General features: G+C 52.9%; 1 protein-coding gene across 1 annotated transcript; it reads left to right on the top strand.

Annotated features, from left to right (window-relative positions):
• The first annotated feature begins 11,488 nt into the window (after nucleotides 1–11,488).
• On the top strand, nucleotides 11,489–24,030 carry Cln8 (CLN8 transmembrane ER and ERGIC protein). The gene is made up of 3 exons (XM_003479394.4): nucleotides 11,489–11,616; nucleotides 16,741–17,407; nucleotides 22,410–24,030. The coding sequence occupies exons 2-3, from the start codon at nucleotides 16,865–16,867 to the stop codon at nucleotides 22,731–22,733; spliced, it is 867 nt and encodes a 288-aa protein (XP_003479442.2). The 5' UTR covers nucleotides 11,489–11,616; nucleotides 16,741–16,864; the 3' UTR covers nucleotides 22,734–24,030.
• Nucleotides 24,031–25,507: the final 1,477 nt, after the last annotated feature.

The raw sequence follows: 25,507 nt of genomic DNA, 5'->3' as shown, positions 1-25,507 counted from the left end.
CGTTTTCCTTGTTGTTGTTGTTGGAGTGAGTTCTTGCATTGTTTTAAACTCAAAGAAATTATATAGACCAAGGGTTTTATCAAACAAATCAGTTACTTTTCCTCCACCCTACATTTCAATGACAGAATAGCCTCAATCCCTCTTGTCAGGAGAAATGGGCACCCAAAGACTGCAGACTCACATGTGCAGACCTAAGTGCATTCGCCTTAACAAGCACTGCTGGAGTCTGTGGAGGCACCTCACTCCCGTGAGCTGCAGTGACCTGGACATTGGGTCTTACTGGTACTGGCAGAGTGGCGTGTGAGCCCAACTCAACCCCATGCCAGGTGCTGTCCCCTGTGTCTCTTGCCTGTCCTCAACTCCCAGTCTCTCACTGCCCCATGGAGGCCTCCTGCCTTCTTGCAGTGGTGCCCACCTCTCTGTATCCATTCCTCCTCAGTCTTCCTTTCTAGGGGATGTCACATAGGTTGTTCCCACTAGAGGACAGCTCCCCAGTCTCTGGCAGCAGGCCACCATTCGTCTGCCCAGGGAGATGGCAGGGTGACCATGGGGACAGCCCCAGCTGAGTTACCAAGCTGGCTGAGAGCTCCTACGGCAGCTGACAGGATGCAGTGTCAGAGAACCACCAGGGAAATGAATCTTCACCAGCCCCACCTGCCTCACTCAGTCATGATTTACAAAGTTTCCAGCTAAGAAATGCAAAAGAGAACTCACAAGCAATGAATTGAGAGAATTACGTAATATCTTAGTCTTTCACATATGCTATTTTCTTATCACATGCTTATCACTAACAAAAAGAAAGGTGTATATATTTTTTCTTTAACCACATAATCTTTTGGGAAGTTTTAACACTTTTGGCGTTTATCTGGAACTTTGTCCTTCAATACACATGTAGTTTATTTTCCCAAAAATCAATAAAAATACAAGGTAATTAATGTGGTACTCATTTCTGAGTCATGACAAAACTTCAGCTTTATAGGGCTTTCTCGGTAGAAACACGAGGTAGCCACGTGAAGACATCTGTGCGGTGTGTACAGCCCTTGGAAGTAGGCTCTTACTGAGCTGGGTGCAGCTCAGCGGCGAGCCCTTGCCAGCGGTGTCTGAGGCCCTGGCTTCCATCCCCAGAACCACAAAGCAAACAAAGGAAATACTTCATACTTGAAGTTCTAGATACAACAGTAGATTAAAAAAAGGAAACAAAAGAAACACTTCCTGGAACTAATGCTGTGACCACAACGTGTTTATTATGCAAAAGTGAACTTGTTTCTAATTGATCAGCCAAGGACAGCTGGGGCCTTAAAGTAAAAGCGTCATCAAGTGATCAGAATAAAAATCCCAGACATGATTCTATGGTCATTGACAAGTTCATTGTCATGTCGTATGGAGAGACAAAAGACTCAGACTATAACCTTGTCCTAAAGGAGGAAAACAGGACCAAGGCTGCCAGCTTGGACTGATGTCAAGCTGCCAGGGAGAGGACTCTGTGGCATGGGCCAAGGAATGAACGATTTGATGGCCTGGAGAGAAAGCCCAAGCCAGACCCACCCAGGCAGCTGGTAAAAGGTCAGAGAAGATGGTGCTTTGGGAAGACAGGGCTGCAACTCATTACACCACGTGCATGAAGTGACTCAGTTCACATCCCTAGAAGTGTTTAATAAATCCTAGGCCTAGACCTTTGTATATTAGGAAGCTACACAGTCTCCACAAGATCACAGAGAAGATTATTCCAGTTGTCCCAAGTTTTGCGAGGATCTTTTGGATAACACCAAAAGCACTATCCAGGAAAATAAACAATCAAGTCTGTTTTCACTGAAAGGAAAACCCTGTACTCTCTGAAAGGCTGTCAGAGGAGGAGGTGCCAGGCTCCTGTGGGACAAAGTGCTCACTGAACACAGCTCTGTCCAAACTCCCTACGAGCGCAGCCAGCAGGAAGAGCACAGCATCTACCCATGGACAGACTCAAGGACAGCACAGTGGAGAAAGTGTTCAGGTGGCAGACGAGCATGTGGGAAGAAGCCAATCTGTCCTCGGAAAGAAAATCCAGATGCAAACAGCAAGACACGACCACACAGCTATGACTGAAATAACTGATCCCAGTCCCAGGAGGACAAGGGGCCACAGGCATGTTAAGCTCAGGCTGTGGAGATGCAAACCACAGGGCCACCTGGAGGACAGTGTGAGGACACATATTACGAAGCCCTGTCCTGCCATACCTGCAGAATGCTTCCTGGACTCCTCAAACCAGGAGATCACAGGACCAGGCCCAAACTTCCAGCAGTGCTAGGAAGCCCCTGATGGAACAGCTGCTCCTTGGACCTGCCTGCTTCTCCAATGTACTCAGCAGAGCCTCAAATGTCTGCATGGAAACCTGCACACTGACATCTACAGCGACATTGGTCATGACACCACAGCTGGAGCAACTACCAGGCCCAGGCAGTGGACATTGCCAAGTGTCAGAAAAAAGTGAGCCCCAGAGCCACACCCCAACACAAAGGAAACCAAGTAAAGCGAGCCACCTGAAGAGAATGTGTGCTGCTGGGTTCCAACTGCTGACGCTCTGGAGAAGACAGAAGTATGCAAACCACCAGAGATTAGGCAGTATTGCAGGGGTGGGGGAGAAAGGATGGACAGGTGACACAGGTGAGACCAGTAGTGGTGGTGTCTCAGACACTGTTCTTGTCACTGGGACACAATACCGGACACCCACAGTTTAAAGGAGGAGAGGTTTATTCAGGCTCATGGTTCAGTCCCTGGGCAGCTGGCTCCAGAGAAGAAATAGCAAGCAGAGGGGCCTGGTGGAGGAGAGCTGCCTGTGGCGTGGCAGACAGGAAGCACAGAAACAGGGCCGTGGCATCACTGCCCTAGCCCTGTCTCAGCTCCTGGCCAGCTGGGAGTCCCTCACCACACTCCCCCTGCTGGATGCTGGCTGTCCTGGGATTGCCATCCTGTCAGAGGCCCAGTGTCCACTGGAGCTTCTTAGTCACTTCCTCATTACTGAGGTACAATTCCCAACACCCACGTTCGAAAGGGGAAGAGGTTTATTCTGGCCCACAGTTGGTAAAGGTTTTACTTCACAGTCAGGCATCCCCAAGGTAGAGGGGCCTGTAAGCGAGAAGCTGCTCACAGCAGAGAGACCAGAAGCAGAGAGAAGGCAAGGGCTAAGAAGGGAGATTAATGCTTCCAGGTTACGCGTGGGTGATCTGCTTCCAGCCGCCTCCACCTCTTAAGGGCAAGTCCACTGTGAGACCCCACGGCCCATCCCCCCTTGAGTCTCTCTGCGAGGATGGTCTGGATACAAACTCAACAGTGAAAAGGGCCTGTACCTATGCACGTGGTCTGTGGTGTGGGGGCCGAGGAGCTGAGGTCCTCACTGTACCCCAATCCCAGCAGCTCCTAGAGCCCAGCACGGATGTGCAAGGCTGGCGGCTTGCTCATAGCCCACTCATGGCTTTTCACTTCCCAGTTTTGCTTCTACTGCTCTGACTTTCGCCCTCTTCTCCAACCCAGAGGAAGCGAAATAGCAGGGCTACCAGAGCCAATGTGGGAGGAAGTAAGCAGTCCAAGAATGCAGCAGCTCTGTTTCCAAAGCTGCAAGACAAAGCATCTTGATTGATACCAGCGGCTGAATCAGGGCTGTGTCCCTGCCCCACCCAGTGCCTGTGCTCAGCAGCCCTCAGGCAGCCTGCAAGGGGGCGGAACCCGCAGCACAGCTGGATCCTGGCCCCACCCACCTGCCTTGCCTCATGACTGTGACTCACTGTGCTGGCAGCAGTGAGTACTGGGCCCTATCGCTACCCTGAAAGCTGTGTTCCTCACATGCTGGGAAAGACAGGGAGGACTCTGGCCAACAACTGCTTGAATTTAGTTTAGAATGCACATGTGCAAACACCATGTGAGTATGTAAACACCAACAAGAGCATTCAGGAGATACAAGTGTTCCCAGGCACCACTGCCCTGGCCACAAACCCCCGAGGCTCAAGGCAGTGCTTCTGAGCTCTATCGAGCTCCCCGTTCTGGATGGCATGGTCCAGACAGAATGGTCCCCTCACCACTGAGCAGTGCTGGGTCTAGCGCCGGGGACTGGGGAAGGAGCCTGCTATGGTTGCATTGTGGCCCCCTAGATGGCCATGATGAGTCCTCCTCTGACCACAGAATGAGATTTGATTTGGACACAGGTCTCCACAGAGGCAAAGTGAGAAGTAACTCTTGAGTGGGGACGGCAGCCATGTTCCGCCATGAGCCCCAGAGCCAGGACAGAGTACGTGGCCCTGTGGGCACCTTGGTGCATGCCTTTGGCCTCCTCATCTCTAGAGAATAACTTTGCTTTTCCCAGCTGGAGACAGTGGGCTCTGGCACCTGTTCATGTGCTAGTCTTCAGTGCTGGCTGCACCCAACCAGCCCACCTGAGGCCCCCAGCTGAGTCCCTGGCTTTCACACGCAGAGACAGACCTGGCTCGGGGTCAGGCACTTGGTTAGTGCTCACAAGGCCCTGCACTGCATCTCTTGCACTGCAAAAAGGCACCAGCACACACACACACACACTGCAGATCTCAGTGGTTGTAACAGACATAGATACAGGCAATGGACACAGACACAGACACCTGAGACCCAAGAACCAAGAAGCCTCCTCTTTCCCCTTCGGGACCTGGACACTTCCAGGGCACCTCAGAGTCACTTGTTTCCAACCCAGCCCAAGGCACAAGGAGCACACTGAGAGCTGGCAGTGCTCACAGGTGATCCTGTTCTCCTGAGGGCCTGCAGCTCCTCAGCGGCACCTCCCAGAGGATTCACCTTCAGGCGGCCGCTCTTCACTGGCAGCTCTTGGACCCTCAAAACCCTCTCATTTGAGGAACTGATCCCTTAATGTGCAGCTCTTTTTGTTTTTAACTTGTCTTTTTATTACTCCATGTACTACTACATTCCTCACATGGTGTCAGTGCGTGGACAGATCTCGCTGTCACCCCTTTCTATCAGCTCCCCACCCACCCCAATCCTCCATCTTGGCCCCTTCCTCCTTTGCAAAAGATCTACCTCGGTGTTCCTATTAAAATTCTCAAATCTCTGCCCTTTGTGGGTGAGGATGGAGTCTGTCTGGCTCCTGTGAGAGCTCCCCAGGGCCTGGCCTGCACACTTGGGGCTGTCATTGGCTCCCTTCACTCTGCCTAGGCCACTGTCCTCTACAGGCTTTCTGCACACACCACAAGAAGTCTAGTAACATCTGTCACCACATTGTTAAATAAAAACCCCAGCCCAGGATTGATGGTAATGACTTTTAGGTGGCTGCCTGTCCCCAGTTTGCAAGATTAACCCTCAAATCCTCTGCATACAAGATTTAATTCATAAGAATTCTCCAGATAACTTGCCTTGAATATGTAAGTTCTAATTCAGGATGAGGGAGAGATGTAAACCCCTGCAGACTTTATCTGTTCTTCTTTTCAATTAACTTTTAATTATGCACTTCAGTTAAGAGCTTAATTGTTTACACATTAACTTTCTATCCACCTTTTTGGCATAAAATACACAAAAACTGAGCACCCAATCTTCTGTAAAAATAAAGGACTCACAACAGTACACCCTGGCAGGGGCGGCCAGGTGGCAGGTGGGGTTCCCAGACACACAGAGGAGACACTCAAATGCTTAGCCACCAGCACCACACTGAAGAGAGGGTTGTGGGGTGCCCAGGTTCTGGGGATCCTACTCATTGCCAGCTGAATGTCTGACTGCCGAGGGCAGACACATAGAGTGCCCAGGGCCTGAGCTCCAAGGTTCAGTGTTTGCCCAGTTTTAAATAAAAAGTACAAAATGAAAATTGAAAAAAGTAAAAAACTAAGAATTCATGTAAGTGGAATCAGAAGATACTGTCTCTTTTGCAGTGTGTGGCACATGTGAGTACCCACTTATTTCTTATTCCATATGGTATTTCATGCTATGAATCTCTCTGCCCTTGTCACTGTTGATGGATATGAGTCATTCCTAGGTTAAGTGTTATGAGTAAAGGTGATGAAAATATAAAAGATAGAGAATGAAGATGATATTCCTGGTTCCTGGGCAGATGCCAGCAGCAGACTGGAAATATCTTCGTGAGAGCCACTTGTGTCATCTCACAACACTACAGGGCTGAGGTCAGACTCAGAGGCCATGTTTGGTGTGGGGCATCTTGGGCAGAGTCCTCAAGGCTCTCTGGTGGTGTAGGACACAAGGTAGGAGTGTGTGTGTGCGTGTGTATGCGTGTGTGCGTGTGCACGCACATGTGTATCCTGGTCCCTCATCTACTGGTCCAGCTGCCAGTTTTCAATACAGGCTCCATCCTGACGTTATTTAATCCCAGTCACCTCCTGAAGGCCCCATTCCAAGTACCATGGGGTCCCCGTCTTAGTGCCTCAGGGACACATGGAAGCCACACCCACACTCAGCACCCAGAACCCAGACACAGAAGTTAGGAGAAATGCAGGGTGACATAGGACACACATGGAAAGGTGGCCACACACACTCACACACACACACACACTCACAGCTGCACATGCACCTCAGACACAGACACAATGCACATGCAGGCACCTCCCACACACACATCCACACTTGTACACACCCTCACACACTGCACCTCATACCCTCTCATACTACAGTCATACCCAGACCTCTCACATACACAGACACTCAGGCACCCCTCACGTACTCACACTCACTGTCATACTCACTCACACACACTGGAAAGTGATGGGGTCCAGGACAGTGCCCAGCACCAGGCCTCTGCTCAGGCCCCTCTGTAGGACAGACCTCTCCCCTCCCTTCATTTCCCACTGTGAAATCCCACACTGCCTGTGTCCCTCCTTGATGTCCCAGTGAGGAGCACTCCCTGTCAGCTCTGGGCAGCCTCTGGAGGTCCAAGGGGTCCTGTTCTGGGGTGGCAAGGACTTGGGGTCTGGTGGGACAGCCAGGAAGTGAGTCTCCTGCAGTGAAGGACACGGATGTGATGGTGGTGGTGAGTAGTTCAGTCCTCACCATCTTTCTGAGCACAGTTGTTTCAGGAGTCCCTGCCTCCCTTCCCCTCCTGTCTCCTTGGGCTGGCCTTGGGCTGTTCCTGATGTGTCCCCAGGTGTTTCAGAACCCGCCTCTGGGGGCAGCTGCTGTCCCTGAGCCCTCTGGCCTCCAGGCCTGCTGCTGTGTCCTGGGAGGACTCCACAGGACCCCACAGACAGTGAGGGACAGGGCACAGCAGGGCAGCCTGGGCTGTGCATTGGTGCACTTAGCCCCGCAACCCCTGGTCTCTTGGACTTAGCTCCATGAGACCATGGGAGTTGGAGTTTCTTCTCCAGACCAGACAGGTCCTCAGAGAAGAGGCTACTCCAAAGCTGGGCGCCTCCTCAGTCCTCCTTTGGGGCTGTGCCTCAGACCCCTTCCCAGGCCCCTCAAGCTGCTAGCTCAGGAGTGACCTCCAGACCCGCAGCCCCTCAGATTTCCAGGGATAAGATGGTACAATGATGGTTCATCAGCCTCCAGAAGGCCACTTCACGGCCCAGGGATCCTGACCCCCACATCCCCTACCCATTCCTGGGCATCCGCAGTTTCAGGTCTCTCCTGGCCTGGACGTCAGCTCTGGGTTCCAGGGTCAGAGACACCCTGGCCACAGACTTTCCATGAGTTTTGTGCTATGTGCCTCCCTGTCCTTCTGTCTGTCCCCTCCTCGGCCTGACTCCTCTCTCTCCTTTAGTCCCAGCTCCAGCCACTCTGGGTTTTCTGCTTCCCTGAGTGGCCCCAGAATCATCAGGCCTGGCCTTGTGCGGCAGGGACGAGGATCCTTCTTGGCCCAACATCAGGCTAGTCCTGTTTGGGGTCTCTGGGTTCATGGAAAGGTGGGAGTCTCCTGCCGTACCCGGCCAACTATGGGGAGCAGGGGCAGAAGCCACCACATGCCTGCTGCACTCTTTGGACCCTGAGGGCTCAGGGTCCCCAACCCTGTGGCTGCTTATCTGCTGCCCTGCCTGGCACCCTCATGCCCACTGAGGGGTAGGGGCTGGGACTCCGGTTTAGTATCCAGGCACCTAAAACACCATGTCTTCAGCTGTGAGTCTTGACAACTCACATCCATAAATAACATCCATCCTGACGTTATTTAATCCCAGTCACCTGGGATTAGATAGTGAGGTATCGTCCTGGGCGTCTGTGTGTGTACATCGAAGCACAGAGCTTTCTCTAGTGGTGTTGGTGCTGGTGATTTTGTGTGGGGGCCTTTGGTTCTCTGTTTTATTTTTCATTCACTTGGTTCACTCAGGATTGAAGGAAGTATCATTCTTCTGCAAATGGCAGTGCTGCTTCTAGCTACAGTTTAAAGGCCCAGTGTGAGATACAGGCAAGAAAGCCCTGGGGAGGATGAAGTCTGCACTTAGAGACCCAGAGAAATGGGAGCACCAGTCAGCCCAAGGGAGGCAACTGTAGTGCCCAGGGCCTCCCCAAGGTTTCAGCAGGAAGGTGTGGGCGAGCAAACCAGCAGGATGAGCCTGTAAGGACTTGCATTCTGCCACAGGGCCCAGAGAAGCTGAGGCCAGGTGATTTGGGCTCTGAGCCTGCACCTCCTGGAGGCAGCTGGCCCCGTGAGGACAGCGATGCATCACTCCACCTTGACCATCTTGCACATGACAGGGCTTGGTGCCCAGCTCGTGGGTGTAATGACTGTGCCCCCATGGAAAGGAGGTCACGGACACCCAGTATCAAGGTGAGTGACTCAGGCCTCCTCTAGTGCACTCCCACTTGGAGCTTGGTGCCCTTCTCTGATGTTTTTGGGTTTAATTAGAGGCATTTCATCTTTCTGGATGAGAGCTTCTCACCCTCAGCACTGCTCACATCACTGGCTGGACAGTTCCTACCCCTGGGAGTAACTTCTCTCTTCCCACCTGAAGCTGTGAAACCCAAAATTTCCAGATCCTGGCACATGTCCCCATGGGAGGAGGTGGCCCCATAGCACCTCCTTGGTAACCCTCAGTCACATAATTTTATCAGGATATTTAGTAAACCTCGTTGTTATGGCAATGCCCAATGCCTTTGGCTCAACCATGATGTAAAGGTTATTTGTGTTAGAGGTAATCATAGCCACTAGTGACACACAGTCTCAGATCAAAGCAGGGGCACAGTATTGTGTGGCTCGAAAGTTTTCAGAGAAATGTGGTTTAAACAAACAAGTGTTCATACATACAGGAGTTATTATAGGAAGATAATCTTCTCTCACAATATTCCCGTGAGATTTCATTTACCATAGTTAAAGAAAAACGTCCTTATGATAGGTGTTAAGGAATAGTAAGTAGACTTTATTCAGGACATTGTGGTAGTGGTTCGCTTATTCAGGTAGGGCTAGGAACCCCTGCAATAGGGCCTTGCAATAGGGCAGAGAGAATTGGCTCAATTCAGATACAAGGGTAAGTGGAGCTGGGCCCAGCACTGTGGGCTTACAATCCCAGCTCTCAGGAGGCTGAGGCAGGAGATTACAAGCTTGAGCCCAGCCTAGATGACATAGTGAGACTCTCTCTCTATCTCTCTCTCTCTCTCTCTCTTTCTCTCTGTCTCTGTTACACACACACACACACACACACACACACATACACGGATAAGTAGAGATTTGTAGCTAGGAAGCAAGCTGAGCCTAAAATGGAAAATTACGAAGAGGGGGTATCAGGCTGGGGGGGTGGATGCTTGTTAGACAGACTCAGCAGAATCCTGAGGGAGGATGGCAAGAGGTGAGGAGTTCAAAGACACCATGGGTGGCCTGGTCTTATCCTTGGGGTACAGGACTTAACTGGAGGGAGGTGCGGTATGGGTTGTCTTTGTCATGTAGACTGAGATGGGTTGCACAGACTCTTGTGCTTAATACCAGCAGGGCACAAGCCTGTTCTTGGGTACCTCGTAGTATTCAGCAGCACAGCAGCCGAACTCTCCTGCTACAGGACAAATTGTTGCTCTGTGGTGAATGACTGTGGAGCTACACTCAGGGCCAGCTGGGCATATACTGACACACATTGCAATCCTAGCCACTGGGGGTGCTGAGGCAGGAGGATGGCAAAGTCAAACCCAGCCCAGTCTGGGCAATTGAGACAGACTCTGTCTCAAAAAAAAAAAAAAAAAAAAAGTCAAACCCTAGTACTACAAAAATGACATAAAAATAAAATCAGGGACATTCTCTTACTCTGAGATAAACCCCACCAACAACTCAGTCATTTTGCTGAGCTCAAAAAGAAATAGGCAGAAAGAAACAAAATCTTACCAGGTATCTGCAGACATCTTTTTAAGAGTCTGTCTTTTTCCTAGTGCAAAGAATAAGACTCTGTTAAAATATCATTTCAAGGGGCTTCAAATGACCAATGGCCAGAGTCTCAAATCTAGGTGTCCCCTGGCAGTTGGCCAGATGGCTGCCCAGGCCTAGGTTTCCTGGACCTGGAGTCCTTCAGTGCCTGCTGTGGCCCCAGTGTTTACCTGGTGCCCTTCACACTGCCTTGGAGACAGCAAGTCAGGCAATGAGTAGAAGGTCAGTGGCCAGTGGTCAACACCCTGGTCTTACAAGCAGGCTGCCTGGATTTTATCACACCCAGTGGACCTGTTGTTGTGCACAGCACAGAGGCAATCATGGTGTCCTTAAACTTCCACAGAGGTGCGGGCCTCTGATCTGGCCTACAGTGAGACCTGGATACCTGCTCTTCTGTTTCTATCCACCCGGAGGACTCAGGGTGCAGCAGACAAAACTAAGCTCACGAAAAAGAACTAAAGCTGAGTGTACATGTAAGCCTTTCCAAACATACTGGAGACATGCAGATGTTCCCAATAGGTGTCTAACTCAAGTGCCTTTTTAATGCCCCTAACAGTCCAAGAGGGACAGAAGACAGTTGTATTTGCCAAAGTGCACATTTTTGTGCGTCCCGGGGTTGGTCACACTGTAGCTCCACCCTGTAGGCATTTGAACACTGCTGTGTCAGTCCAGGAATGCAGACAGCAGGATGGGGAGATCTGACACGGGCCAAACGCCCTTCATTTATTTTATGTCGTTTGTTCTTCGAACAGGTATTTATTGCTCACTGAGTAAGTGCCAGGTGGTATTTCAGGTGCAGGGACACAAGGGTGTGCAAAATCAGGCCTGACTTTTATGCAGCTCGCATCTTAGCCAGTAAAGTCAGAAGACAAAAATAAAGGAACAAAGTACCCGCGTAAGTTTTATTTAAAAATAAACCACTAAAACACATCTGCCGCGAAGTGCATATGGAGAACAAAAACCGTCTCCCGGCGGTACAGGCCGCCGGTCACCCGCTCACGGGCCGGGACGCGCGCCTTCCCGTTTTTCGCCCCGCGCCATCCCGGAGTCTGGGGGTCCGGGTCCCCCCGAGGCCCGGGGTCCCCAGGTCCCCAGATCCTCGGGTCCGGCCTGATCACGGGTTCCAGACATCCACCCGGCGGCAGGCGGGGGGGGGGGGAGGGGAGGGGGAGAGACGGGACGGGAACGGGGGCGGGGCGAGTCCCGCGGCGCTCGGCCCCGCAGTGCGCGTGCGCGGGCCGCGTTTGCGGCCGGCGTCGTGAGCGCGCGACGCTGCCGTCCGCGACGCTGGCGCCAGGAGCCGGGAGCTGGGATCCTGGAGCCGGGTGAGCGCGGGGCGTCCGGGGTCGCGTGGGCCTGCGGGGCCGGGACGGCTGCTGCGCCTCTCTGCGCTCGGGAGGGCCCTGGGGGCGTGGCAGCCTGCGGGCAGAGAGCAGACCCCGGCACACCCGGTGAAAGCGGCGAAAGAAGCAGACAGGCGGTGTAGGCTTAGAAAAAAAAAAAAGCAGTTTAGAAAAAAGATTGACCCAGCAGGCATCGAATAACCAATAATACGACTTAAAGCTGGGCAGGAGAATTACAGGGCTTTGTTTCTGTTTCTCTTGCTTTAGTTTCTCGAGTTTTGTTAACTCAGCACGTATTTGTTTTGCTTTTGGAAGGAAATATTTTGACAACAGTGCAGCAGGTCTCCAGTGTTAACAGTGTAATTGTCCTATTGCATTGTTTAAGGAAGGATCTGCCAGGATAGCCGAGGCAGTCAGGAGTGAGTGCATGTATCTAGGGTAAGAGGAACGCAGAGGTGAGATTGCGAATTAGATACAGAACAGGTGACTATTCTGCTGTGCCGTGATCCACAGCCAGAGTGGAGAGAAGCATTACCGAGCCATATCAGTATCCTGTCGATAGGTTACCCTCTGACTTCACAGACTGCGAGGTGCCAGGGCCCAGTCAGTAGTCGCAGCATGTTTGATTATTTCTCCTGGAAAGTTAAGTAATTCCGAGGGCTCTGTAATCCTAGTGCTCTCAGAAGCTGAGACAGGAGGGTTGTTAGAGCCTTGCCTGGACAAATCCGCCACTTAGCAGGATTGGGGGGGGCAATGAGGGGCGAGGGAGAGACAGGTACTGGAGAAGAGAGGAGGAAAAGGGAAGGGAAGAGAAAAGGGGGGGGCTGTAGTTTACTAAGAAGGCTCTGAATTCAGTCCCCAGTACTGAAAAAAAAATTCAAAAATGCGGAACTCTTGTAGCCACTTTTCCTCCTCTACTTCATTTCCAAGTTTTAGAAGTGAAACACAAAAGTGCTGGTACCCCTTGTGAGCAGGACAGACAGAAATCAAGAGCTTTGACAGCTTTGAGTCCCAGCTCCTGGAACAGGTGCCTGGTCATACTGGACCAGTGTGCTAAGTTTGTTAGCCTTTGGGTTTTTTTTTAAAGTCGGCCAGAGTGCGATAGTACAGTTGAAACCACTGCCCCTTACCACAAGAGGAAGGCAGAGGAGGTTAGCAGTCAGCAGATGGACCCTTATCCAGGAGCCCTTGAGGGCTTTTCTGTGCTGGCTCCTCCAGCTCCTGAGCAGGGAGATAAGGGGGCTCCTGAGAGATCATGTGACTTGGTGCTGTTGGGCTTCTGTTGTCTCCCATAGAAGATAGTGACTCGCAGTCCTCGAAGCAGGCTGATGTGAGGAGATATACCACAGGCACCAGTGGTGACTCTTTTGTCCCTTCCTGCTGGTCTAAGAGACATGTGGTTGGGTCAAGGAGCAGAAGTAGACACAGAAGGAGAACTGGATACACCCCGCATGGTTCCTTAGCAGTGGCTGTCTGCTGACTTGGGGTGAGCGCAACTGTGACACTCAGGGAGTGCAGCTCTTCAGGACCCTGGGGAGGACAGACCTGCTGGCTTGAGCAGGGGAAGCTGGGCTTCCTCCCTCAGGCTCAGGTGGTTGCATTGACCTGCCTCCTTCCTCCCAGCCGGGGATGCTGGCTGATTAAAGCATGGATAGTACATGCCCTGCTTGAGCTCTGAGCACAATATCAAAACAGGGCTTGGTGATGCAGATGGAAAGGCAGTAAGTGTTGTTTTTAAATATAGTGGCCCCTGCTCCAGGAGAGCCAGCAGGCCTGCCAGAGTCCTGGCCCTAGCTTCTGTGCTTCTGTCCTGGTCACTGGCTCATCTGTCGGCAGTTCTTCCTGTATAGATACAGTCTTACCACTGGAAGGTGGCCTGAAGGCCTGGTAGCCGTGCTGTCTCGCTGGAGATGAAGCAGCCTGCTTGAAAATGCCAGCTTAAGTGCTCCACTACTGTGTCTCTTAATTCCCAATTACCTACCAGGACCCAGTGAGGCCAAGAACCTTATTGTCTTAGATTCTGCTAGCAAACCTGAGAGAACCCATTGAGCTCACTTGTTCTTGATGGCTCAGTCCTGGTGCTCTGGGGCCCCTCCCCACCAAGCAAACCAGACTCTTGTTCACTGTTCTGGGAGGAGGAACTTGCCAAGCTCTTTAGAGCTGGGGCTGTCCCAGTCAGGTGTCCAGGCCGAGAACAGGTCAATGCAGTTGTGGCAGAGCAGGAACTGTGAGTCTGATCTGGTAACTGAGTTGTGGAGTCTGTATTTCAGCAGTGTACGATTATGATTTAGTGGTGTGTTGGTTACTTTTCTCTCATTGCTGAGACAGAATATCTGACTTCCAAAATAAGGAGTTTGTTTAACTTGCAGTCTGAGGAGGTTTCAGTCCATAATCAGCTGGCGTCAAAGCAGGATAGGGAGACAGTTTATGGGGTGGGTGGAAGACAGCAAAAGCAGTCAGAGCAAAAAGGGAGGCACAAAAGAGCAAACCTCTTTCCCTCTCTTATACTACCCACAGGCTACGTGCACCAGGGTGGGTGTAGCACTCACACCTGAAATCCCAGCATTGGACCATGAATCAGTCACAAGCTCCAGAAGCCACCACCAGGACTGCGTGGGGCTTTGGGAGGATATCCAGACACGAGCTGTGTAGCAAGTGGGTTGCTGCTCAGTGCTTGGGAGTAAGACCTCCAGTTATCCCCTCTCCTGCACTAGGTTGGCCGGAAGCAGGTCTGTGCTTGCAAGGGACTTACATTAGGTGTGCATCCATGCAAGGGCTCAGTGTCCCGGAAACCCCAAGAAGGGTGTACCCCCTAGCCAGAGGCCTCGAGGCAGGCTTTGCTTGCTCATTCTGAAAATGAAAGCCTGGAGTAGGAAATGTCACTGGTACCTTGAGTTTTAAGCTGAAACTCTGGCTTTTGCCGTTCCACAAGCTAGACAAGGCCAGACTTGGGTAAGTCTGACTACTGGCACACACGTTAGTATCTGCTTATATGCTGAAGACAGATTTCCAGAGTGCCTGGTGGGCCAGGCCTTGAATGCAGAGGGGATGCAGGATGGGCAGGCAGGTATGGCCCTGGCATCATCAAGCATGTCCAGTGGAGATTAGGGTGGCTGAGTTGGGGGAGGAGATGCAGGGTGCATTGGGCGCTTGCTACAGAGGTGCTTCCCTCATTGGTGGTGAGGCCCTAGCCCAGGCCACCTTCCACTGGCCTGGGTAGGGTAGGGAAGTCTCTTCTTGGAAGAGGGCCTCTGGTAAGGGAAAGGGTGTTCCCGAAGGACCAGGGGTACACCACAGCGGGAGAGGCAGGAGGTATTGAGTTGGAGCCGAGAAGATGGGTGGCTCTTACGGAGATCCTGCAGGTCCTTGCTGTCATGGGAAGCCCGACCAACACAAGGACCAGGATGCACTTTCCTTGGACAGGCTTCTGGTATGAACTCTGAAGTGACTCCAGTGACCATCTTCTAGCATGGAGGCAGGCTGCTCCTAAGTGTGTTAGGAATGAGTGTTATTAAACTTAAGTGGTGATAGGAAGTGATATTAATAGCAGAAACATACAAAATACAAAGAATAGACTTCTGCTTTTGCATTGTTGCAGAAATCTATCATTTCAGTTGACCTTATTTTTTGAACAGGTAATCCACGTGGTTCACAATATCTCCCTGCCACTGGCAGCCTCTGTTAGTAGGGGAACATGAGTATTTAGAACAGGGGCCAATACGCTGTCCGGTGTGTGTGTCTAATAGGACTTTGCCAGGCTGAGATGAGACGCTGTCTTGGGATGGGAGCCAGAGTGGCCAGCAGGGGCTGTGTGTCCCTCCAGTGGGTGCTTCTCCTAGGCTGGTGAAGCTGCTTGGACCCAGGTGGGCAGGAGGACACCCTGTCCAGCAGACTGGTACACCGGAGCCATGGTAGAGTTTGGGCTGGCCATCTGCACATGCCCAGGGCCCACTCACGTACACCAGGACTTCTTCCTGCTGGATACTGGTGTGCTCCAGACCTTTTGTAGTTTAACAGACAGAACCCAAGGCCTCACATTTCTTGTACTACTAATGGGACCATCTGAGGGCAACCAGTGATGGTAATCAAGGTATTAGACATCATCTGAGTTCTTACAGGCTGAGCGTCTCTTGTCTAAAATGCTTGGACCAAAAGTGCTATAGAAGATGGGGTGGGGAGAGTCCCCCTAATGAGGTATTTTGGGAATGGAACCCAAAAATGAATACAAAATCCATTTGTTTCATGATTCAGTACCTTATACATGCAACCTAGAAGAAGCTCTGTTCAGATACCCAGTCCCAAATTCTGGCCTTGAGGGATCCCATCTCAGCTTCCCAAGCAGGTGGGACTCTCCATGCAAACAGTGTAAAGTAATTTTTGTGTTTTCATTTTGCCTGTGACTTGTCACATGATGTCAGGTGTGCAATTTTCCACTTGGGGCATCTGTCAAGACTCAGGAATTTCATGATTGGGGAGCTTTTCAGGTTAGGAATGCTCACCCTGTGCCTTGTGGCAGATGTAGCTGCCATCCTGTGGCATCTGCCACTTCTTCCAGGGCTCACGCTCTGTGCTCCCCCAAGGAATCCCAGTCCAGAGACCCTCGGAGGCCACAGGGCCAATGAACACAGGTGCAAGGTTTGAACCGCTGTGGCTGGCCCTGTTCCCATGCTGGCAGTGTGGGGCATAAGGAGGTTTGCTCTGCCAGGCAGTTTGGAGCCCAAGCAGCCTCTGTCTCCTAGAAGTGACAGTCACTGCCTTACTAGAGTACAGCACCTGGTAACTCCCTGAGTGTCTTATCCTGTGGGCTCTGAATTGTGCAGCTGGTCGCAGGTTGCACAAAGCCTGAGCCCAGTTCATGGGCTCCTGTGGGAATCCTTGGGGTGTGTGTCCATGTTAGTAAGTCCCTGCCCCCAATTGAGGTTGTGCCTCTCCATCTAGGGTTTATTTTCTTTCATTTGCCTGTACTATCAGATGTTGCCTTGCTTATCATGTCTTTGTAAGTGCCCAGGACAGGTGCAGAACTGAAGGTATACTTCCTGTGTGCTTGCCTTGCTGGGCAGCAATCATCCTCCTGAATCAACACAGGCGAACTCTTTTCTGCTTTAGGTTGGAGCCAGATACATGAAGGTCCTGAAGACAGCCGTGTGGATCCTTCCCTGGGGAAAGACGCAGTGTGAGGGGTGGCAGTGCAGTGTGGCCCTGGGACCCCGTGGGTACACGCCTTAGGACAATGACTCCTGCCAGTGATGGGGACACCTCTGAGGGCATCTTCGACTTAGACTACGTGTCTTGGAAGATTCGCTCGACGCTGGTGGTCTCAGGCTTTGTCTTCTACCTGGGTGTCTTTGTTGTCTGCCACCAGCTCTCATCCTCTCTGAATGCCACCTACCGTTCCCTGGTGGCCAGAGAGAAGGTCTTCTGGGACCTGGCAGCTACACGTGCCATCTTCGGGGTCCAGAGCATGGCTGCTGGACTGTGGGCGCTGCTGGGGGACCCTGTGCTTCAAGCTGACAAAGCACTGGGCCAGCAGAACTGGTGCTGGTTCCACGTCACTACTGCCACTGGCTTCTTCTTCTTTGAGAATGTGGCTGTGTACCTGTCTGGCCTGTTCTTCCGGACTCTCGACCTCTTCTTAGTTGTCCACCACCTCTTTGCCTTTTTGGGATTCCTTGGCTTGGTGGTCAACCTCAGAGCTGGCCACTACCTAGCCATGACCACGCTGCTCCTGGAGATGAGCACCCCATTCACCTGCGTCTCCTGGATGCTCCTGAAGGTGAGTGAGTGCTGTGGAGCGGGAGCCCAGCTGAGCTGTCCTGGACTCAGCAGCAGCCAGGTCATAGCTGCCTGTTTTGAGTTCCTGGGGCTTCCTGTTTCCTAAAAGAAACACATGGACCTGATGACTTCACAGTCACACTGTGTGCCCACAAAAACGTATTTACCTTCTCCACGCCTCAGAAATTGAGTTGATACATATATGTGCGCATGTTTGTGCCCCTTCGGGATTTGTCAGGGGTGGTGGTGACTGCGGTCTACTTGCCCCACTTGCATCTTGGTCCAGGTAGGCCTTGCCCTCTGCACCTGGGCTGTGTGGCCCCTATCACCCTGCCACTGACCAGTGAGCAGTGCTGCAGGCACCTGGCACCTGCTGGTCCAGCACACCCTTCTTATTTTTGAAGATATATTTTTTAATGTGTGTCTTCCATGTTTGGTCACAATGCTTATTTTCATGTCAAAGTGTTCTTCATGTTAAGATTACCATCTAGCATAGGTTCTTGCTATCTTTCGTGACACTTTGCAGGGTGTTTTGTTCACAGGGTACATGACGTGCCAAGAGTGTCATCCAGTCATGCAGAAGGGTGCTCTGACTGAGCACTTCCTGTCTGCAGGACCAGTGCCAGTTGCCTGGATACTGCGCGACTGTCACACATGAGTCCACAGCGCAGTAAGCAGTGTGATGAGGCCCTGGTCCTGGGTAGGCCGTGGGGAGGGGCAGGGGGTACACAGAGCCCTGAGGCCCCCAGAGTCCTGGCGGGCGCCCTCGGCAGCAGGTGCATCGCAGCGCAGCTGCAGAAGGCCGAGGCGGCCCAGCGAGATCCATGAGGGGAGATTTGCAGTGGTGGGAGGTGCTGGAGCCAGGCATGCTCGGTGGACCTTACAGGGGAGAAGGTGGATGCTGTGTGGGGACCCAGGTGTCCTCACTGGGAAGGCGAATGGCAACAATGTGGCTGACTAAGCAGGGGTCCTAGGGGGAACTCCTGCAACCCAGACCCTGTCAGCATCTTGCCTGCATCACACACCACTCCATTGTCTCTGGTGAGGCTGGCTGGGGCCTGACTCCCCCTTTCTCTGGCTCAAAGCATGGTGCCAGCATAGGTGCTGTGTGGGGTGAAATCCTGCTGGAAAGGGACACAGACCTGGCACTGTGGCCCCCACACTGAAGCACAGTGAGGAGCATCGTGTCTGTGGAGGGAGTACAGGACTGCTCGTGCATCCTGACCAGGCCGAGGCCCACAGGAGTACATGCTGGGGGGCACTTGTGTGTTCTGGAACCTAAGCTAACAGTTACTTGGCATTTTTATTATTTTTGTTGTTGAAAGGTGTTTGTTTTGTTTTTTTGAGACAGATTTGATTGTGCCATCTAGGCTGGCCTCAAACTTGTGGCACTCCTTCTGTCTCTGCCCCTCCAGCCCCCAGTGTTGAGATTATAGGAGTGGGCCACCACACCCAGCTGGAAGAGCTTTGAAAGGAAGGAGAGAAGGGGAGAGGAAGAAAAGGAGAGTCTTGTGTCCAGTCCTGGAAAATCAGGGTCAGGTGTTTCTCCAGGGTCCTGCTGGAGCGGGATTGGGCCACACCCCTGGGGACATACCCCTCAGCTCGGGCCTTGGCCAGCCGCCTCTTCCTTGGGGAAGCACAGATCTGTAGTGGGGCACTCACCAGTTTTACCTGGGCCAAGGTGCACACTGTGGTCCCCAGGGGGCTCTCCATGCAGGACGGGGAAAGGATGGGCCCTCCTGCTCTTGCAAACTGCACAAAGCCAGCAGACCCAGAGTCCATCTGGAATTAGCAGCACTGAGGTCCGCTGTCCAGATCCTGTGTCTTGTTCTCACTTACTGTTGGGTGTGGTGTGTAATGCCAGGGCTAACGTGTCGGCGTCCCTGAGGGACCCGAGGGGTGACAGGTTCTAGCAGGGGAGGGCCCTGGGGCCCAGGAACCCCACTCAGAGAGTCTGACATGGCAGTAAGTAGGAACCAGTGATGGAAACCATGGCATGCATGCTGCAGGGGCTGTGTCCTCAGAAGCCCTCAAAGGTTCCCCATCAGGGTAAGAATGGAGATGAGTTCTGAGGCAACGGCGTACTCCTGGTGTTTCCTTCTTCCTCCTCCTGTGCTCTTCATGTTTCCTTCTTGGGAGCTTCTGCAGTGTTGTCTACAGTGAGCAGTGAGTGGGGTAGGTAGGGCTCAGTCCTCTATGTATGAGCATCCAGACCCTCAGTAGTGCAAATGGAAAGGAGTAGTAGCGGTCTGTTTTCCATACTTATGTGTGTGCACATGTGTGTTTATTTATGTGTGTGTGTACATGGGTAGTTAAGATGTGCAAGGTGGTGCCGGGTTGCACCATCACTGGTATCCTACAGGTTTTGTCATGTGCTGTGGTCATGCCCAAGGAGTTGGATGACACTGACTGTGAAAGATTTCATTATGGCCTGAATGAGTGGTGGGACCAAAGAGCGTTTGGTTCTCAAGCTTTGGGTTTCATAAACGTTGTCTCTGTGAGTTGCAGTTGCAGTTCCTGTTCCCGATGTCAATATTAAAAATCAAAGACAACTGTGTGGTCACTGAGAGATTAATGGAGCACAGCTGCTGGGCTGTGAGTTGGGGAAATGGCCACTCCATGAGAGCCTTGTGGGCACTTGAGTGATGCAGAAGTGATGGAGAAGACCACAGTGTGGTGACTGGAGGAGCTGGAAGTGAGGCCTGTGAGGGGCAGATGCACGTATAGCTGTGCTCCAGATGCCCGGGATGATTCTGGAAGCTAGGCTGTTGGTACAGTGGGTATTTCTCTGGAGCCGCTCCCCACAGTGAGACCTGTGGACTCATGGTAGTGGCCAGGTATGGCCCATGTGCTCTCTTTGTCTGCAGAGCAGAATACCACACAGAGCTGTGCTGCTCTCAAGCACCAGCTGTCCCAGCCTCCTAGTCCAGGGTCACCACTATGGGGCTGCAGAGCAGAGCACGCTGTGTGTGCTGCACAAAGAAAGGACCCTTCGTGTGGATCTTTGGGTCAGCCGACCCCAGCCAGATGCTGCCTACCCCCGTGGCATGACACAGGCCACCAGCCTCCTTGGGTAGCACTCAGGTTGCATTCAAGTGAGGCTGCATGTGGGGAGCAGATGCCAAGGCCATAATTTTCCTTGCTCCAGAGGCAACGATGCCCAGAGTCCAGACAGAATCAGGAGCAGGACACCTGTCCCTAGTGTGCACATGTGCTGTGACACCAGGACACCACGCTGAGGACAGGCTGGGAGCACCCACAGGAAGTGCCTGCTGCTGCTGCAGCCAGCATGGGCAACTGCCCGTGCTGGTCCCAGCAGAGTGGCTAGTGTGCACACCTACCCCACCTGCTGTGTGTCCCTGAGGCTTCGCAACCTGTCTAGTCCAGGTCTCCTTGGTGAACATTGGGGTGTTTCGGGTAGACAGGTCAGGCGCACATAGCAGCTCTATGCCTGGGACTCAGCACAGCACTGCTCCTCGTGAGAAAAGCTGCTGATTCTGCTTCCTTGAGGTGCTGATCACTGGATGAGGAAAGAGCCTGCTGTGTCTGATTTTACAAGGGAGACCATGAGGTCGTTGGTGCAAATTCACAGCATTTAACACGAGTGAGTGCCTGTCTTTCCTGGCCTGACCATGTTCATTTCTAAGGCCTCCCTCCAGTGCCGGCCATGGTTTGGGTTTTTGTCAAGTGGAGTGCGCTTGTCTCTGGACACTTGGAGAGAAGCAGCCCTCTCTTGTGACTGCATGGTTGTCAGAAGTGGCTCCGTGTCCTCTCTGCCTGAGGTCCCCAGGTTGCCTTGCCCACCACACAGCAGCCCACATCCAGCCTTGCCTGGTCTCAGGACCACCTGTGTCCAGGAGCCGAGTTTCCACTGCGTGCAGGGCAGTGTCCTAGTCCTGGTGTCACAGACACTTGACTCTCAGCTGGTCAAGTGTCAGATGTGCTGAATTTGTATCTCTTGGTAACTGAAGAATAGAGAGGAGGACAGAGGAGGTGACAAGTAGTAAAGGTTTATTGAGAAAAAGTTCCTGAGTGACAGGAGGGGCCCAAAAGTGGGTGGCCACCAATGCTGTTTGTCTAGGGGTTTTGTATGTGAACATAGTGACACCTCAGACCACTTTGGCCAGATGAGGCCAGTCTGTGAGGTCCAGGTACAGTAGCTCAGCTAGAACAGACCTGACGGAGGGAGACACTGTATGAAGGCATACCGCTTGTCTGTAACTCCTAATGTGGAAAGGCAGGGCCATTTTGGGCAGGAATAGGCAGCCGGATCAGGTGTTCTGGTTCCTGGTCTATGCATTAGATGCCTTCTCTGGGCTCCTGGACCAGCTGGTGCTGCCACCAATGTGCTCACAAGCTGCCGTCTGTCTCATGGGAGGTCACGAAACTGGCTGTCTTCTGGTTGTTACAGCTACAGTTTCTATGTCTTATCTTGTGCCCTGCCTCCTTTGAGGACCCAGTCCCTCTCCAACGCATGTTAGTTTCTGTCTAACTTGTTTGTCATACAGCTCGGGTGGTGATTGGAGGTGATGTTGAGCACAGGATGGTCCATGAAGTGCTGGTGCCCCGCCCTATCACCAGGGTCTGATGCATCATCAGTGCCCTGTGCAGTTTTGGCTGGGGCTGCTGAAGTGTTCCATGACCTGAGGCAGGACTTCAGGCAGGCCTGTGTCCGAGGGCTGCTGTGGTGAAGTAGTAAACTTTGTCCTAAACTCTCACTAGGAGATCCTGCTCCCAGGCCTGTGTCTTGCAGTGGTGCTAGATAAACAGAGTGTAGGTACTGTATGTGCACATTAGGGACAAGGGAAGGGCTGAGCAGAAATCAAGGAGAGCAAGGGGACAGGCCACCAGCTGGTGGGGGCCCCACAGTGGCCTGGACCTGTGAGGGACTGGGCCCACCCGTGGATGACCCTGGGCAGAGTGTGTGCTGGTGGTCCATGCTTTGAGGTGGGGAGGGGAGGTGGGGCCTCCCAGGCTGACATCTACATCTGCTCTCTTTGCAGGCCGGCTGGTCTGAGACGCTGCTCTGGAAGGCCAACCAGTGGCTGATGATCCACATGTTCCACTGCCGCATGGTCCTCACCTACCACATGTGGTGGGTGTGCTTCTGGCACTGGGACCGACTGGTCAGCAGCCTGTACCTGCCACATTTCACCCTGTTCCTCGTTGGGCTGGCTCTGCTCACGCTGCTCTTGAACCCATACTGGACCCACAAGAAGACCCAGCAGCTCCTCACTCCAGTCGACTGGAACTTTGCACAGCCGGAAACCAAAAATAACCGTGCAGACAGGACCGGTGGGCAGGTGCTGCAGAAGAAGAGGCCGTAGTGGCTGTGGCCAGGCAGGCCATGGTGCCGCTGACCAGGGCATGTGGGTTCCTCGGGGCTCCGGGAAGAGTGAGGACATGCTCGTCTGTCTGGGAACTGGTCCAGGCCAGCACGCTCTCTTCCTTGGTGTGAATGGGCCGTGGCCGGAGTGTTACCTGAGATCTTGACCTCACTTCAGCAACCCGACTTGTTCCTGTGGGCCTCGCCATCATGGGCTGGGTTTGGCTTCCAGGAAGGGGTTCTGTGGGCAGAGGTGGCAGGTGCAGGTGGAACTGTCGCCACCCTTCCTAATCAGGAACACTGGGTCTCATTCACAAGTCATTTTATTTGTGTTGGAAGGAATTGGGATATAATTTGTTAGCCCTTGTTAAAATCTCCTGGAGAGGGGGATATAGCTCAGTGGCACAAGAGCCTGCCTGGCAAGTGTAGGGTCCTGCATTCAATTCCCAATACTAAACAAAAACAAAAACATAATCTCCCTGGTGTGTTTTAGAACTGGGTTGCCGCAGCACCATTTAGAGTCAGCTGGCCTCAAGGCATCTTCGTGGGATCCCAGCCCTCAGCAGGCAGCACTAGAGTTCACCCCAACACAGTGTACTTCACAAGACCTATTTAAAATGAGAATGTTGTAAATTGATATTGTCTTTCTTGTTGACAAAATAATGCATCCAGCAACCAGACTTCACACTTGTCTGGTGTGAGCGCCACTGTGAGTGGCAGGGCTGCAGACCCCAGGGTGGAACCTCACTCCCCGAGTGGCGATTGCCTGCTGGCCTCCAGGCTAGGTGGGAAGGTCATTTCCCTGGGAGAGCCAGCTCAGGGCAGCCCTGGGCCCAAAGACCTCGGTGCCAGCCCTGAACTGTTGCCTGAGGGGGCACCCCTGCACATGCTGTACCCTGTGCCACCAGGGCCCTGGCCAGGTTAACATGCTGACCAGGCGTTGCTGTGGCAGCCCACATGCCACTCACTGCGCAGGCACAGATAGACCTTTTCCTCAAGCGCGCCTTTGAAAAAGTGTTCGCAGGAAGCATGTTTATTGCCGCTGAAAATCACGTGTCAAGTGGCTCCTTATGCCCATTTGATGACTGACGCTAACTTTCACTTTATTGATTGTGTTTAGTTCAAGACAGGCAATGCTTGTTTATCTCAATCGAGAAGTTATTTAAATGGATCCCTGCTGTGATCCTTAACCCCAGCTGCCTGCTGGCTGCTCTGAGGTGCCTTTTCCTTGGGAGCCTGCAGTACCCGAAGGCTTTCGACTGCCTGAGTGTCTAATAAAGTGACCGATGTTTAACAAACCGGGTGGGTGTCATTGCTGTCTGCCAAAGTCAGCTTCCCTTATTGCTCGCGTCCTGGGATGTTTTTCAGTTTGGAAATGCAGATTGTGTCTGCCGGTCTTCGTGGGGTCAGAATTCACTCAGAAGCTGCACTGCGCATGCCTGAGGGTTCCCCAGAGCGTGCTGCACATCCTGTTTCCTGCAGGACCTCGTCAGCACGCAGAGGCGGGAGTGCCATCCCATGCTCTCCCTGCCGCCTCTCGGGAGGGGTGTGGAGACCGTGTCTGTGAGAGACTGAGTCACCCCTGGGCCTGATGATGCCTCCCAGGGATTCCATGGCCTGTCACTGCATGCCCAGTGGCAGGAGGGCTGCACACACATTCCTCAGTCAGAGATAGAGTTACCAGTACCGAGGGATTCTGGAAAATCCAGCAAACCAGGACTCGACTCCCCAGATGATGGGAATCGAGGTGGGAAATGCCCTGTAGCAGGCACATAGACTGTCTGTCTTGGCCGTGGTGCGTTGCCTCAGTAGGGAAATATTTTCCTGTATCCATGGTTTTTACAGAAGCAGCCCAGAAGGCCCAGTGACCAGAACAGGGGTCGGGGTGCTGGGTGGGGGTGCTGGCCTGCCCCATTGCTGGCCACCCGCCCCTGTGCAGCTCACACATTTGTCGCTGTTTTCTTTCACCTCGAGGCTGGCAACAAGAACAGGAGTTCCAGCCTCTGCTGACAGCTCCGAGTGGTGCCACTGATGCGCTGGAGGAGCTCCCATCGAGGCTCAGGTAGACGCTTGCACTGCACAGCTTCACCTGGTAGGTGGCTGAGCACGCACTGCACAGGTGAGTGGCCTGGGACAGATGCGCCTGAAATTCCTGGCCCTGAGCTGCCATGGCAGCACCCAAGTCTGCTCCCTGTGGAAGCACAGAGTCCAACTGCACCCAGCCAAGGCTGAAATGCAAGGTTGGGGCCAGTAGGTCTGTGTGTTGGGTAGCACTGCAGTGGCTTGCATGGCTTCCTCATCCAGTGGGAGAGAGGCTGTGTCCTCACGCGGTGGGAGGAGCAGGAGGGTGGCAGAGGCCTGAGCCATTTTATGCAGCCTCTTCTAACTTCTGGCCCTCTCTCAGCAGTTGCTGGCAGCCAGCGAGACCTCTGGAGGGCGCTGTAGACCTCAGCACAGATGTAGGCACAGCCCGGTCCAGTCACTATAGGTAGGCCTTGGTCTTGGATTTGGTTGGCACCTGTGGAGAGAGCTACTGGACATGTGAACCACAGTGGCTTTGGGTTGCCTCACAGGAACCCTAGGGTGGGTGCCCAGCCCTGCAGGAAGGACAAAGCCATGCTTCCTCCGTCACTGCCTCAGTGCCTCTGGCCAAGGAGGTCAGGCAGGGATGCCGAGCTCAGGCTAGTACAGGAAGCTGCCCCTAAAACAGGATGCTAGGCTGCCTAGGCTCTGCTCCCCATGCGTGTACTCCCTGTGGCAGAGGGCCTGCATGGA

Source organism: Cavia porcellus, unplaced genomic scaffold, assembly GCF_034190915.1.
Source record: "Cavia porcellus strain 051 isolate PalLab524CR breed Dunkin Hartley unplaced genomic scaffold, mCavPor4.1 scaffold_24, whole genome shotgun sequence".
NCBI lineage: Eukaryota > Metazoa > Chordata > Mammalia > Rodentia > Caviidae > Cavia > Cavia porcellus.
This window is presented reverse-complemented; position numbering and strand designations above follow the sequence as displayed.

Coding starts and splice junctions, on each gene's coding strand:
- Cln8 (XM_003479394.4), top strand. CDS start 16,865: ATGACTCCTGCCAGTGATGGGGACACCTCTGAGGGCATCTTCGACTTA. Junction 17,408..22,409: donor TCTCCTGGATGCTCCTGAAG/GTGAGTGAGTGC, acceptor CTCTCTTTGCAG/GCCGGCTGGTCTGAGACGCT.